At 41.6% G+C, this 13,843-nt stretch overlaps 1 protein-coding gene across 13 annotated transcripts in view; it reads right to left on the minus strand.

The window, feature by feature from the left end:
• Positions 1-13,843, minus strand: part of macf1a (microtubule actin crosslinking factor 1a) — a 228,834-nt gene that overhangs the window by 81,700 nt on the left and 133,291 nt on the right. For all 13 annotated transcript variants that reach the window (XM_086281216.1, XM_086281224.1, XM_086281220.1 and 10 more), the window contains 15 exons: positions 8,925-9,077; positions 6,252-6,406; positions 5,771-5,897; positions 5,451-5,634; positions 5,117-5,283; positions 4,163-4,341; positions 3,935-4,073; positions 3,663-3,856; positions 3,347-3,506; positions 3,165-3,248; positions 2,980-3,087; positions 2,739-2,837; positions 1,853-1,975; positions 1,644-1,735; positions 1,241-1,376 (listed from right to left, as the gene is read on the minus strand). In XM_086281216.1, coding sequence (XP_086137342.1) covers positions 1,241-1,376; positions 1,644-1,735; positions 1,853-1,975; positions 2,739-2,837; positions 2,980-3,087; positions 3,165-3,248; positions 3,347-3,506; positions 3,663-3,856; positions 3,935-4,073; positions 4,163-4,341; positions 5,117-5,283; positions 5,451-5,634; positions 5,771-5,897; positions 6,252-6,406; positions 8,925-9,077 — 2,100 coding nt within the window. The remainder of the gene's footprint in view (positions 1-1,240; positions 1,377-1,643; positions 1,736-1,852; positions 1,976-2,738; positions 2,838-2,979; positions 3,088-3,164; positions 3,249-3,346; positions 3,507-3,662; positions 3,857-3,934; positions 4,074-4,162; positions 4,342-5,116; positions 5,284-5,450; positions 5,635-5,770; positions 5,898-6,251; positions 6,407-8,924; positions 9,078-13,843) is intronic.

Consider the following 13,843-nt stretch of genomic DNA (forward strand, 5'->3'; position numbering starts at 1 on the left):
AATGGTGATGTTGTTTTTTTTGTTTTTGCATAGCTGGCCTTTGGTGCACTTACACTCTAAAATACAAAAGTGACTTCTTGAAAAGTTCTACTTTACCTTTTAGTGAGCATTTTTAGTAAAACCATAAAACATTTACACAAAAATCAACTATGAGTGCAACTGTTAAAAACTAGGAAGAGTCATAAATGAGAGCTTCAAACCTGAAATTCTCTCACACATCCAGGGATGATGTAATGTATTTCAAATGAAGGGGAGGAACACTTGTATGAGAGTGTGAGGGCTGGGAATGTGTGATTCCCCTTGGATGACTGTACATCTACATGGGGTAAACGTATGCAGAAAAATGCTAAAAAGCAATGCTGACTTTATGCAGTGGCATTTCACCACCGTATAAAGAAAAGTAACATTTTACTTTTTCGATGCTGGGATGACATAAAAATGTGGATGTACCTTTTTTTGACAGTTTCTAAGAATGAAAAGCAAAGCTCTACAGCTTTCCCCTCACTAGCGTCACCTGGGAAGCTCTGATCTAGTGCGGCACCACTAAGGCCGTGTATTAACCATGTTAGCAGCTCAGCAGATGTATTTTCTGATGATAATGATGATGACGGTGACAATGAGGATGATAAAAATCAGGGTTGGTGATAGTTAATGACATGAATGCAGGCTTTTATATGATAATGTGAGAGTGGCTCACTCCATGCTGAGGCCCAGTTCAGACGGTGTATTCCAGTTGTTTTCTGTCCTTTTGACATTTCCCTTTAACACCCATATATTGATTAATGAGCTGCAGAGGTTTCTTATACCAAAAACAAAACACTGCAGTGTATTCTAGATGTATAAATTATTTTAGCAACCCTTATTTCTCCAGTGATGACCAAAAAGATGGTCATCCTGGTAGAAATGGTTATTACAGAGGATCTGAATACACATCTGAACAGGATCCGTCGGTGTTTGTTAAACCAAACCAAGTCAATGAGTGACATTCGTCAAGACTGGTGATGTTTTTCAGAAATGCAAATCGGTGAACACACAACATGCTGAACAACATAGATGATAATTTGCTGGCCCACATATAAACTCACGCTTCGCTCGCAAAGATATTCAGACTCAAGGAACATTTTATAAAAGTACCTTTGTGGTTATTTTTGTTTAAGCTCGCATAAGCAGAATACATGTTTGCCATAAATCTGCAGACACCCTTCTCCCCGCTCGGCCCACCCCAGCCAAACCGATCTACCTTTCTTTCCTCCTCTTTGGCCAGTTGCTGCTCCAGCTGCTGCAGCTGTTGGGTGGAGCTGTCGCACAGCTGGTTGTAGGTGGTCTTCAGCTCGTCCAGCTGAGCCTCCACGTGTGCCCGCTCCTCTGGGGACAACCTACAGAAGAAAAAAGGGACAAGGTTAACAGGTGTAGTTAGGTGTTTAACATTAGTCTGCATGTGTGTTGGAAAGATGCTTTACAGTGGCTTTGACATAAAATTTATAATGTGATTGTTTGAAGTTGGCAGTTATCATCATCTAATCCTAACTTCTATTTACCCGCTGGTTGCTACAGAAGTGGCCCCTGTGGTGCGTGCACTGCTGGCTGGGAGGACAATTTAAAAATCACTGCTCTCTGTGAGGAGTCCATGCATGTTAACTTACTTGCTGGCCTGTTTCGACAGAAGGAAGACCTGTGTGCTCCTTATAGCTTCAGCCACCTGATCTTTCTTGGCTGCTAGCTGTTCATTGATGGCCTGCAGAAAAAAACAGATGAAGAATCTATTTGACAACATAACAACCTTCATGTACCACTAAACGAGGTACCAACATAACAGTCTCCTTTGCATTCATTGCATATGTATAAACAGTACCTGTTGAGCAGCCAGAGAAGACTCGGCGTTGGGGCCACCAGCGCGTCCCTGGAGGCCTTTGACCCAGCCCAGAAGGTCTGAAACCTGCCCCACCCTGGCCTGTTTCTCCTCCTCCACCTCTTTCTGCACAGATAGAGGCAAGAAAGCAAAAATTAATGACACTAAACAGTAGATTTCACATAAGATCCCTTTTTGTCAATTCACCTGTGCAGCACATACAGTATGAGATATCACACCTCTGTGTCTCCTGACCAAAGACGCCTCTATTCACAACTTTCAGGCAGATGACCTGTGATGACATATCACAGGCACCACCTGCAGACATACACCCTTCTCATCACAAACATCCCTCAGTTCTTATACAGGTTTTGACACGGTACTCTCTGCCTGTGGTGTCGCGTCACCTCCTCCGGAGGCTTCTGATAACTGCACCTTGCATGTTAACTCTAGACACCCAGTATGGGGATGCATTGCGAGCGGTTTGGACTGCAGTGCCAGCTGCACATCAATTATTTGGAGCTGCTAGCTGCTTTTCCAGCTTTCAAGCATTTCTGCCCAGTTCTGATAGACCAGTATGTCCTGGACAGAACAATTAAATCTACACTTCCCAGTTAAAGTTTTCTCACTTTCTGTTGTTATGTTGCAGTGTTGCTTCTCTGTGTTGCCTGCCGAGAGGTCAGATTTGATAGCCAGATCTCTGCTAGTCTGGTGGCAATACTCAAAAGCATAGGAGCTTCATCCACTCAGGGAACAGAAGTTATAATAGCAACTCTTCGATTCAGTGAGCTACAGCAACCACAAGTAGTGTCTAAGTAAATTAAACAGTTAATAATAGATGACCGCTGTGTAAAGCAAGAAAGTCACTGAAAGAGAATCAAAGTGTCACCTCCTCCTCCTCCAGTCTTCTCAGAGCATCGCTGATGTACTTCACATGCTGGGTTGTTAAGGTCACTAAGGCTGTGTAGCGTGTGCGCAAGTCCATGAACTGAAGAGATAATAAAAACCCCAAACAAACATCACTAACTGCGGGATATTAGATTCAGACAAATACAAAACACACAAACTTTATTTACTTAAAACAATAAAGCTCCTGCAATGATCACGATGGTAAACAGTTATCCAATTACCTCCTGAGTGATAGCGTCAGAGGAAGAGTGCATCCTTCTCCTCTTGACAGGTGATTTGTGCATCGACTCTACAAAGGCTCTGAATGTCATCAGCTGTAGTTCATAATCCTACAAGATAAAAGCACGAGAGGAATCAAGTTTCCTGCGTACCTTCACTCCGAGACACGTCTGTCACGGTTTCTCACCTTCACTGAGGCACAGTATTGTTTGGAATGAGTCTGGCACTCGTCTAGTTTGGTCTGATTCTGTTCGATCTCAGCTACCAAGGCCTGGAAAGAAAAACAATCAGAATTTATAAATGTTTAGGCTCAAGTCGTTTTTCTCATCTGGACACATGTTGTAAGTCAGAGGATTCAGCGGCACTAACAGTCTGCTGGGCCAGTTGTTCCGACAGCGCTTTGCTGTCCATCTGTCCCGGCTGTGTGTTTTCTTGTCTCTCCGTCGTCTCTTCGATCCACTTGATCAAAGCGGAGTGGCCGTCTCTGTACTGCTGCAGGGAGGAGCCCAGAGCTTCAAGATCCGCTCGTCTGCAGAAAAAAAGAAAACTACCTTCAGATCCTTTTCCACACTAACGTCCTGATAAGTTCAGCATCCAGTTAGTTTTTCTAAGCAGATCGTTACATCGTTTGTCACAACACACATGAATCGTGCTCCTCCTTTTCTTTTTAGGCATCTTCTCTCACCGTGTCTCCATCTGTCTTTTGATTCCACTCCATCTTTCTGTTATCTGATTGGCTTTGTCCTGGTAGCGCTCGAGCTCAGGGCTGCGGTCCGGGTGGAGCCTGTTGAGCTTAGACCCCGCCTCTTTGGCCTGACGTACCTCCACCTGCAGAGACTGGAAGACTCCTTCCTGCTCACCAAGCTCAGCCTGCCACTTCTGAAAGTTAGAGGTTAGAGGGTCAGAGGTTCATCTTTATAGAGACATGAGAGGACTTTATGTGATGGTGAGGCTTACCCCCAGTTGATCTCTGAGGTTCTGAATGGCTGTTGTGTCAGCAGGAACAATGTCTTCCTCACTTAGTCTGTTCTCGTACTTCCTGACTTGGCTCTCTGCTTCATCCAGGCTACGGATCAGGACATCCACTGTTTTTAACCTAAAGATGTAAAAGGACAACAAATCGTATCATCTGGGGAAACAAAAAGAACAGAGAAGTTTCACATGACTTCTAAAAATCTAACTAACTTTTCAAGGTAGACAGCTGAGAGGTTGTGCAGTTTGTCCATCTTCTCCACAGCGTGATTGAGCTCCGACCGGAGGACAGGAACGCTGGACGAGGTGGGCTTCTCCTCGAAGAACTTAACGCAGCGATGAGACACGTCACCCAAACTGGAGCGCAGGCTGTCCAGCTCAGACTGCAGCTTCTGCATAAAAAGGAACCATCTTTATTTTTAAACTACATGGTGACAATCTTTAAAATTAAAATAAAAACTGCTTTGCTTCATCAAAATAGCTTCCTCTGTGGTAAATGTTTCGAAACTTCCAGACCACAGCCATACTACTCAATACCAGTTGTAATCATCATCGCTTATTTGCTTATTTATAAGGAACCCCAATAGCTTCCACAACAGTGGTTGCTAAATGTTTGCTCAAATAAAATATTACTCAATAAAGTGGATGCAAAATAGCGTCTTACATCCACAGTCAGGTTTTACTATTGTGAAAATATAAACATAAATATCAATAACATTGAGACAAAATACACAAATTTCCATTATTGCCCTCTTACAATATTTACAGTAATTAAAAGCTGCCTAAATAGACTTTTAAGTGTTTTTTGAAATTATGAATAGAAGCCAATTCTCTAAATGCATAAGGCTATTTATTTCGCTTAAAAGATGCTTTAAATATATATATTATATATATTTATTATAAATATATATATTTTTGGCCGCCTTATTCTGGACTAACTGAAGTCTGTTAAGATCTGTCTTGTTAGCTGCTCACCAAAAAGGCTGACTTGTATGATGAGTATTTGCTGTGATATTTCTTGGTTAATCCAAAAACAAATCTATCAATGGACGAGCGCTTCTTCCTCTGGCTTTATAGACAACGACAACAATATACTGCAAAAAACCCTCAGTTCTTTATAACATGGGTAATAACTGTGTGCAAGCAGCAGATGGAGCTCAAACTCACCTCCTGCTCTCTAATCTGGACCGTGTTGTCAGCACCATCACCTGACAACAGGATGGGAGGCGGAGTCTCAATACTTCTCATCAGTCTCTGCTCAGCCTCGTTAATACAAAGGGTGATGTTCTGCAGCTCTGACAGGTACGACCGAGAGACTGACTCATCCTTCTCCACTGGAGAAAAATAAAAGATGAGGAACGAGGTGGATTATTTTCATTAACAGATTAAGACGGTCATTTTGAGACACGCAGAGCTATTATTTGCATCAGTTTGACTGGTCAGAGGTCAGCAAGAGATTAACTAAATGTATCCGTGTGTGAGCCCGTCCATCTTCACTCACCGGTCTCCATGTTGAGCAGCAGGTCCTGGCAGTGTTGCTGGGCCTGCTGAACGTCCTTCTCGAGCTCTCGTCTTTCGGCCGGCGTGAACAGCGAGCTCTCTTTGCTGTCTGACAGAAAGTCGGCCATCTGGGACTCCAGGTGATTGAGGACGTGCTCCCGCTCTGATGGAGACTGACTCTGAACCTGAAAGGTGAGACAAGGAGGGAGAAGATAAATATAACGGAAGAGAAGAAAAGAACCACAAATTGAAATCATCACGGCGAGAGAATAAAATCCAAATTCATAGCCGTCACATTTAAACGCATGGAGAGGATCTCACCGTGTCCAAGTTCCACCCAGATACAGTCTTGATGTCTTTGAGCAGGTAGTGCCACGATACCACACTCTTCATGTTCACATGGAGCTGATGCCACAGGGACATGACCTTCTGGTACAGCTGCTCAGCTCTGTAGACAAAACACAAGGAACATGAACATTAGTCTCTAAAATACTAAACAAAATAGATTCAGATTAAAGGGACGTCATTTTATAAACCAAGCTCAAGCTCAACAGTCAGATAATCTCTAGGAAACAGTTTCTTAGGATTTTGGACTGATGTGAAGGCCGAACTTTCCTACTCTGTAGTGCTTCCTGAAGTCTACGGCCTCGCTACGCTACGTATTGTGGAAAATTGTGGCTTTTGTGCATTAAAGACTTAAAGAAAATCAACTATAAAAAAGTAAATAATCAGCACAGTGCTATCCACAACAAATGTTTAATACATTCGCAACACCAATGCACGTTTCCAGTACGTGGCTCACCTGCTGGCTGTGTCGATGGCCTCCTGGTTTGGAGGCGGGACGGTGAAACACACCGAGGGGACCATGGCTTCGTTCCCCGTCGGACTGATCACTTTCCACTTGGTCCTCTGAGAGTTGTCCTGCAGCACACACTCCTCTCCTCGGCTTATCGTGATCTGAGAGTATGAGGCGAGGCGCAGGGAAGGACAGATGAGAGCGGAAATGGAGGTTATGAAAATGATGTTGGAAATGATGTAGAGAACAGGGTTGACAGCAAGAGAGAATATTAAGAGAAAGATTCACAAAGCGAGGGAGTTGCAAAAGATGATGGAGAAAGAATGGAAGGAGAAATGCCCAGAAGAAAGCAAGGGAGGAGAAAAAAGGGGGAAAAACGCGTAAATCAAAAGCGAACAGCAAAAAAACTCATAATGCAACACAAAATGCAAAAATTCATGGACTTCATGAAATTAGCAGGAGCCCTAACATGACGTGATATTAGAGAAGCTGAGCGAGGACAATGCCATGTGGTGTGAAAGCTGCTTTGCACCAGTAAAGGCTTTTATTGTGAAAGCAGCAAATATATTCCAAACTCAAAGCGAAACTTCCTAAAACCTGAGCTGGGTTTGAATAATTTAACGAGGAAATAAACATTAGTGACACGTTATCTGCAGGAAACCCAGCAGAGGATATAAACAGAAGACAAACGAGTTTGGCTTTAAATTTCAGCGTTAGGGCTGCACAGCCATCCCCACCCGCCACCCTCTCTCACCCCTTCCCTGCACACACACACATACAACCATAATGCAAAGCTGTGCACAAACACTTAATACATGAAGATATATTGAAACGGAAATGTTATTTTCTGACTGACTGAATGAGCCTGAGGGGCACAGACGGGTTAAATTCAGTTCAGTTCAGCGATTACCACCTGCTCTTATCAACTGATCTCAGTCTGACACAAATCTGTGACTAAACATACGAAACTAAACTGATTCTGCATAAATATATGAAATCTGCAGAATTTTTTTTTTTTTCTGTTTGTATCAATCATATCTGAGCTGGATTTTACTGCATAAAGATAAACATCTATGCAAAAGAGTGACGCATTTTCCAAAAGACAATCTCCAAACCACTGGGTATTGTCTGACAACAATGCATCCAGCATTTTGGCAGCCTATTAAAAAGCATGTGCATTCAGACACAATAACCTGTACACAGAACAGGAAGTCTTGGCCCGGGTAGCAGCTGGCTATACCGGAAACACCGAATCATTTGCAGTAATTCCCAGAGGCTAAGTTAGTACTTGGTTACTGATTTACAGATTGTTGCCATAATCAACTTTTGTGAGATTATCCTATCACCTGATTCTGGCTATGAGAACACCATAAACATATGCACATATAGAAAGAGTCACTTGGACTTTATAATGAAACACTTAAATAAACATAATTGGCTGATTTGATTAGGAAAACACCACTAAATTATATTTTCCTGTAAAAACATAAAACACAATAAGCTTTCAGATTTTTGTTCCAGGGAGGAAATCCAGTAAAAGGTACTCTGAACCATTTCATGGGTAATTTCATCTAATTTATTCCAAGAAGTCTGAGAGTGCAGGCATAAAGTTTATTACCAATTATACAACCTGAAATCAGCTGATAAGAAAGCGGCACCTGGGGCAGTACAGTGTGTGCAGTGTCAAAATCTGAGGTGAGAGAGGGAGAATATAGGCAGCTATACCTGAACGTTTGTCTTGCCAGCCCAGCCGACAGACGAGGGGGAAGGGAGGGAAGAGAATGAGGAGGAGGAAGAGGAGGGAGTGAGAGGGGAGAGGCCAAAAAAAGGTACATGAGGGTATGGAAAGAAAGGAGAAGACACAGGAAAGTGAAGGAGAGAAAGATTACTTTTGGTTCATGTGCACGTTTGTCCAGATGTTTTTTTATAACTGTCAGCTGTGTGCGAGGTTTCGTCACGTTGCTTTAGATCAGTGATGTGGACCAAACCACCTTCATCCTTTACCTGGAAACAAGACCTCACATCTGGTATGCTTCAGGGAGCAAACCACCCTGGGCAATCTAACACATAGTAGACTAAATATAGCAGCGCTGGGGGCAGCTGTATGTCCGTGCCAAGCTCTCAGGGTGCAAAGAGGATGGGACAGATGTATAATTGATTAGCTTTTAGATTCCCAGAGGTCATCACAGCTGAATCTGAGAGTGAATCTCATAATGCCTGAGTTATCTTTCTTAAAGACTCAGTCAGAGTGTTTTCTGAGGAGGACAAAGGCAAAGGTCATAAGTTCTGGTTAATTATGTCCATTCAGTTTCCAAATTTCGACATGCTGGTTTTAAAAAAAAGAAAAGAAAAAGAAGAAAACTGGAGCTGTGTGAAAAAAAGAAGAAATCCACTGCTGTGCGATATTCATCGTTATGGAGGAAACTGTTCATGTAGATGTTTACATCAATCTAAATTTCACGAGCAGAAAACAGTAGCTGAGTAAGGACTTTGTGGGGAAGTGCAGGGCGGGGGGGGGGGGGGGGGCCTGGTTGGTGGTGAGGGGCGAAACAATCGAGAGGTGAGGTCAGAGGTGAGTCGGTGCTAAATATGCACACTTTTTTCTTAAACAAAGTCACAGATTTGAGGGACATGCCCACATGTTCATGAGGTGTAATGATACTGCTCTGGGTGCCGTACCTCGATCTGCTTGTAGTCACAGATGGCTTTGATGGGTGTTGTAGTTCCCAGAGTGCTCTCTGCACTGCGGGGGCGCAGCTGCACCACCGTCTTGGCCCGGCCCACCAGGCTAGCTACTGTACTCCGATACTCAATGAGCTGCTCTTTCTCCTCCTACAGGAAGGAAAACAACAACAACATTAAACATTGAAACTCTTTATGAAGACTGTACATGTGTGGATTTACAATAACATTCATCTAAAGGCATTTTTTCCATTGTAAGGTAAAGATCTATGTATCTGAGAACTTAAAGCAGGGACGTTAACAGCATGCTGACCTTTCCATTAGGTAATTATTTGATAATTACCCATGTCACACGCCATAAATAATAAACAATGTTAAAAAACTACGGCAGATCTATCAGGTTGCATTTTAGATGCATTTTAACAGATAAATATGTAATTAAACACCAAATATATAAAAATTCTAAATATCTGTAGCAAAATGCAGTGTATGGAAGTCAATCCAGCAGCTACGGTGGCCCTGAGAGGCCAAACGGAGTGCAACTTAAGAAAACACCAGCAACAAGAAAAATGCTCCAAAAGCACACAAAACACAACAAAAATAGGGTCAAACGACAACGGAAATAGAAAAAAAAAAAAACACAAGGGAAGTGTTTCTGGGGAAACAATAACCCCACGGACCAGTTGCAGGAACCAAAAATATGCCTATAATTGCACTGGGAGACACTTAAAAGAAGTGGAGGATCTATCAGTTTTGTGAGGAAAGCAAAGATGAGAGGTAAGTGCGTCATCAGTATTATATGAATCATGATAAAACACGCCTACCATGTTTTGGGTTCCTGCAACTGGTCCGTCGGGTTATTGTCTCCCCAGAAACACTTATCTTGTGTTTTTTCCCCATTTCTGTTTTTGTTTTTCCTATTTCCATTGTGTTTTGTGTGCTTTTGCAGCATTTTTCTTATTGCAGTCCGTTTGACCTCTCAGGGCCACCGTAAGCAGCAGACGTTTCAGTCTAAATCACAAATAACGCTGGAGAAATCCGTGAATGAGTTTACAAAATCTTCAGAAAATCCTTCCAGTAGACATTTAGATGTTTCACCCTATATCATCTTTCCTCAAGTTTTTCATTTTCACACCACAAAATCCACCCAAATGATATTTAAGCAACATTTTCTGTCTGAAGTCCTTCAACACATAATCAGCTTAACGGCCTATTAGCCTGTAGCTGCTGAGATGAGTGGGCCTGCTGCTTCCTGACTCAGCTGCCCATGTTAGCCTGACCACTAAGCATTAAACATTTAACATGGGCTTTTCACCATGACAGGTAGAATTACACTTCACTTCTCTCTCGCCCCTAAAGCAGAAGCAGAGAGAGTCATTAAGGATTCATTAGAGAGGGAGACAACAAGGAGACAGTTACAGGTACAGGAAAGAAAACATTGAATGGAGCCGAGAGTTAGACACAGTCTGAGGCAGAGAGCTAATAACTTCATACATCACACCCCAGGAATGAATTTCACAGTGAGATGGCATTCGCTGCAGTCAGCAGGACCAGTGACAAACATAATTTACACAGACATAAATTATAATGTGGATGCATGAGGAATTCTAGTTAATTACAACCACAGGGTGTCAAGGACTTCTTTAAAACAAATTAGATCACCAGAGAAGCCTTGCACTAAAAGAAGACCATGGATAACATGTATGACAGCATTATGATAGCAAGAAATTGTAGTAACACAGGCTGCAGGTTAGCTTGAATGATTACAGTCATGTTATTTCATTATTGGCACTGGATTGCCCAATCAAATTTCTTAACGTAACCAGCTTTTCCTTACCTTACCTGTGAACTCATTAACCAGTTCTTTTCATTTTTACAACAGAGTTTAAACTTCCATTGTTTTCATTCAAATTCTATTCTTTTCATTCAAATTCCGTTCTTTTCATTGAAATTCTGTTGTTTTCATTCTAATTCTGTTGTTTTCATTCAAATTCCATTGTTTTCATTCTAATTCTGTTGTTTGTTTTAAACTTCCATTGTTTGTTTTCAAATTCTGTTGTTTTCATTCAAATTCTATTCTGTTCATTCTAATTCTGTTGTTTTCATTCAAATTCCATTGTTTTGATTCAAATTCTGTTCTGTACATTCAAATTCCGTTGTTTTCATTCAAATTCTGTTCTGTACATTCTAATTCTGTTGTTTTCATTCAAATTCCATTGTTTTCATTCAAATTCTGTTGTTTTCATTCAAATTCTGTTGTTTTCATTCAAATTCTGCTGTTTTCATTCAAATTCTGTTGTTTTGATTCAAATTCTGTTGTTTTGATTCAAATTCTGTTCTGTTCATTCAAATTCCGTTGTTTTGATTCAAATTCTGTTCTGTTCGTTCTAATTCCGTTGTTTTCATTCAAATTCTGTTGTTTTCATTCAAATTCCATTGTTTTCATTCAAATTCCATTGTTTTCATTCAAATTCTGTTGTTTTCATTCAAATTCCATTGTTTTCATTCAAATTCCATTGTTTTCATTCAAATTCCATTGTTTTCATTCAAATTCCATTGTTTTCATTCAAATTCCGTTGTTTTCATTCAAATTCCGTTGTTTTCATTCAAATTCCATTGTTTTCATTCAAATTCCATTGTTTTCATTCAAATTCTGTTGTTTTCATTCAAATTCCGTTGTTTTCATTCAAATTCAGTTGTTTTCATTCAAGTTCAGTTGTTTTCATTCAAGTTCTGTTCTTTTCATTCTATTTCCATTGTTTTCATTCAAATTCCATTGTTTGTTCTAAAATTCCGTCGTTTTCATTCAAATTCCGTCGTTTTCATTCAAATTCAGTTGTTTTCATTCAAATTCAGTTGTTTTCATTCAAATTCAGTTGTTTTCATTCAAATTCCGTTGTTTTCATTCAAATTCCGTTGTTTTCATTCAAATTCAGTTGTTTTCATTCAAGTTCTGTTCTTTTCATTCAAGTTCTGTTCTTTTCATTCTATTTCCATTGTTTTCATTCAAATTCCATTGTTTGTTCTAAAATTCCATCGTTTTCATGTTAATTCCGTTGTTTTCATTCAAATTCCGTTGTTTTGATTCAAATTCCATTGTTTTGATTCAAATTCCATTGTTTTGATTCAAATTCCATTGTTTTCATCCAAATTCCGTTGTTTTCATCCAAATTCCATTGTTTTGATTCAAATTCTGTTCTGTTCATTCAAATTCCATTGTTTTCATTCAAATTCCGTTGTTTGTATATTATAGTGTTATAGTGGAGTGAGACAACTGCAAGATACAGACTGCAACTAACAGCATAATCCAGCGCGCCAGCCGTGATCGTATAGTGGTTAGTACTCTGCATTGTGGCCGCAGCAACCCCGGTTTGAATCCGGGTCACGGCAGCGTGGTCTGACGGTAAATAATGTCTGCTGTTCTTTTGCGCATCGTACAGGTCACTGTTCAGGTATATCAATCAATCAGAACTTTATTTGTCACATGCAAGTTGCCCTGCAGTGAAATGGGAACCCCCCCCCCACACACACACACACACCCCTTACATACACAACACAGACATCACATGGGGAGACAGGTCGGAGATCGGTAGTATTACGGGAAAAACACTGAATTGCACAATACAATGGGAAAGTCCAAGAGTGAAAAAAGAGACCTCTACTCATGTTGGGCTCATATGGGAGGACAGCATGAGAACAGTAAACAAAAAAACACCTCTGCACAGAAAGCACATAAATGTCCACAGCACAACATTGTGGAGCACGTGACAAGCAACAGGGGTGGGTGGGGGGTGAGGAGTAATCCGAAACAAACACTGCAGCCATCCTGCCCTGCGCTATTATTCCAGTGCTGGGCCCAGACCCGCCGTGTTCTCCAGGAGGGAACAAGCATAGAAGAGGTTGGAAAGGGAGGCGGGGATCAGTGAGTGCGTATCAGTGTATGTGTGTGCGTGTCCAGAGTTCAGCTGAGACAGTGTCCTTCGCCCTGCCAGGCTAAGTAAACAGTCTTCCAGCCAACCCAGGTGGCCTTGCATACAATGGGAAGAACAGTCTAAACACAGTCGTTATCAGGGTGTTTTTGTTCAGCTCCAGCCTTGAGACCGCAGCTGGCGCCGAAGGGATAGCTGCATGAAGTGATGGTGGTTTTTACTTTAGTGCGAACAACTCATGAGAATTTCAAAGCTGTTCTAACAGTCCGACACTGGTCTCTCAATCTCCCGTTGGAGATCCGCCCTGTTCTGACGGTAAATAATGTCTGCTGTTCTTTTGCACATAGTACAGGTCACTGTTCGGGTATATATAGTGGAGCATATTAGGGAGAGGTTCCTGAACAAGGCGATAATACGTATTTTATCTTACTTCAAAGGCAACAAATGCCTGTGGTATCTAACCACATATGAAGAAGTCATTCAGTGACAGTCCACAAAGGAAAGATTAGGCAGGAAACAAGTCAGAATGGAGGGAGAGGTCTGATCAAACGGACACTGCTAAACACCAATCTCCACCTTAAAGAAGCTGAATAGGATGATTCAATGTTCCTGTCTCAGTTATTATCTCTGTCAAACAAAAGTTCAGCTGCTTCTTTGTTATGTCATTTAAAGGTACCTGCAGGACCGGCCTAAGAAAAGCATCTGTTTGTGACACCCGCTCTCTCGCACACCTCTTTAATAAGAGGACATGGATGCTGCTCTGGCCTGTGGAGCGATGCCCACACTAACCCTGCCATCTGCTCGAAGTCAGAGGTGTGTGTGTGTGTGTGTGTGTGTGTGTGTGTGTGTGTGAGAAGTAGGTGCAAATATGGCAGGCTTGCAAATGTGCCATGGGGGGGAGATGATTCAGGACTCTGTAACAGATTACTTTGCCCTGTCACATGAGGTGCTGCAGCCGCCCGAGGCAGAGCAAAAACAATCAGGAGG

The sequence above is a fragment of the Aulonocara sp. 'chitande type north' Nkhata Bay genome, linkage group LG22 (assembly GCF_057382095.1).
Source record: "Aulonocara sp. 'chitande type north' Nkhata Bay isolate Kocher_YH1m ecotype deep benthic linkage group LG22, A_spYH_male_GT1.1, whole genome shotgun sequence".
Taxonomy (NCBI): Eukaryota; Metazoa; Chordata; class Actinopteri; order Cichliformes; family Cichlidae; genus Aulonocara; species Aulonocara sp. 'chitande type north' Nkhata Bay.